The 1916-nt window shown below is 50.5% G+C and overlaps 1 protein-coding gene across 1 annotated transcript in view; it reads right to left on the reverse strand.

Moving 5' to 3' along the window:
• The window catches only part of Atg2b (autophagy related 2B), a 93340-nt gene that overhangs the window by 71965 nt on the left and 19459 nt on the right, over window positions 1–1916 (reverse strand). Inside the window, exons 2-3 of the mRNA XM_033766737.1 lie at window positions 1590–1848; window positions 1280–1397 (exon numbers count right to left, since the gene is read on the reverse strand). Of these exons, the coding sequence (XP_033622628.1) occupies window positions 1280–1397; window positions 1590–1848 (377 nt within the window). The remainder of the gene's footprint in view (window positions 1–1279; window positions 1398–1589; window positions 1849–1916) is intronic.

Raw genomic sequence — 1916 nt, forward strand, 5'->3', positions numbered from 1 at the left:
ACAAAAAAAAAAAAAAAAAAAAAAAAATGTCCAACCCTCATCTTCAAGATCATCTATTCATAACCGTTCCAAAGGTACAGAATCTGGGTTGTTGAATTTTAAAAAAATCTATCAGAATCCCTATTTTCTGTTAAGAATTACACTTACACAATACCTTAATTCAGCACATGACATAGAATGTATGCGCCATTAATGTTTAGTGAACCCGTATGAATTACTATGTCCACCATCATCTGGCCAGTCCTTCAGCCTGAACTACCATGGTGTAGGGCAGGTTCCTCAAACTGGGACTCTTTAAACGATCTGTGTACTCTCCCTAGTTTAAGTCACCCACGTACTGATACATTTATACATTTATACATATTCCCCCCACACAAACAAATGTTAGAGTCATAACAAGTTTCTACCACACTTTAAGCTTTTCTAATGTGAAGGAGATGGAGAGGCTGTCACTGCATTCTTGTCAAACACAAAGCGGAATAGACTAAGTAAAATACTACACACTCAATCCACAGATGCAGATACAGCCCTATGAGGTGAATTGAAATACGCATGAGACACCCGTAAGACCCAGAGTCATCTCGCAGCCTCTGGATGACAAGGAGAAAACAGGCTTTTAAAGCTTCTGAAAACAGCAGCTTCAGCGCTTTTACAACACCTGCTTTTACGATACCACGTGAAGCAAAGAGGCAAAACCAGCCTAGCACTACTAGGACCACAGGACCATTCACAGGCTGGGAAGCACAGACAGGCCTTGTAAACATATAATCAGGCAAACCAGGCAAACAGGCAAAGGAGGCCTTCACCTAACTTTCTTCCCGATGGCAAATGCTCGACCGAGACAAACCAAGCAAATGCAGGGTCTGCAGCAGCCAACCCCAAATAAATAACTGGAGATTTTGGCATCCCAGCCGTCCTCATCTTTAACCTTTCGGGAACGCCATCCAATACAATAGGGTCTATCTGCCACGGGACCCCATGACTCCTTGTTCCCAAGGGACACGACCACCTCCTTCCCTGGGACCTTTTCAACCCTTTCACAGACCCCGAAGCACTGACTCAGTTATTCCCGTAACTGATACTTCTACACTCCGCCACACACGTGATCGAGGTAAGCAGGCAAATTAAACAACCCTAACACGCATCCCTAAGCCCTGCCACACTAGGGTCCACACACTTCCCGAAGAGGAGCTGAACGTCACCGACCCTGGTGTCAGCCCTTCCGATCGCCCTCGGGAAGGGAGCGAGTCCCGCCCGGCCGGACACCAGCAGCTCTTACCCATTTGTCCAGGGGGACCTGGGCGAGGGAGCCGGTGCCCTGATACAGGTCCAGGCTGAGCTGCTCCAGGCTCAGCTTCTCCTGCAGGAAGTGGCCCAGGTATCTCTGCAGGAGGTACCTTCATATCTGTTTCCTGTCACTATTGATTTCATATCTTCTAAATTATTTTATAAAAATAACAATGCAATATGTACTGTCATTTGGCTTCTTTCTTTCCTATTAACTATTTGAGGATTTGTCTGTATTGGTGCACAGTCATGAGAGGATTCTCTTTTATTGCTGAAGACCCCATCGCCTGCGCCGCGCCGACCGCGCTAGGCCCGGGGGCGGACCAGGCGCTGAGGAGCAGCCGTTGCCTCTGCCAGGGAGATTCCGGTGGCTAGTCGGCCCAGAGAGGCTGCAAGACACCGCGAGGGGAGGCGACAGGGACTGTGGCAGACTCCAACGCCGCCGAGCGACAAATTTGTTGTCATCTACGAGGCGCGCTCCCGACACCGGGGACGCCTCCGGCGCGTTCGCGAGACCCAGACTTCCTGCGCGCGGTCCGCATAGGCGGAAGTGACGCCATACTGAGAGCCGGGGAGGCGGGGAAAAGGGGCCGGGCTGGAGCGGGTCCGGCGGGGGGGGGGAGGGGGGG

The sequence above is a fragment of the Fukomys damarensis genome, unplaced genomic scaffold (assembly GCF_012274545.1).
Source record: "Fukomys damarensis isolate Sample0158 unplaced genomic scaffold, DMR_v1.0_HiC HiC_scaffold_21, whole genome shotgun sequence".
Lineage (NCBI taxonomy): Eukaryota > Metazoa > Chordata > Mammalia > Rodentia > Bathyergidae > Fukomys > Fukomys damarensis.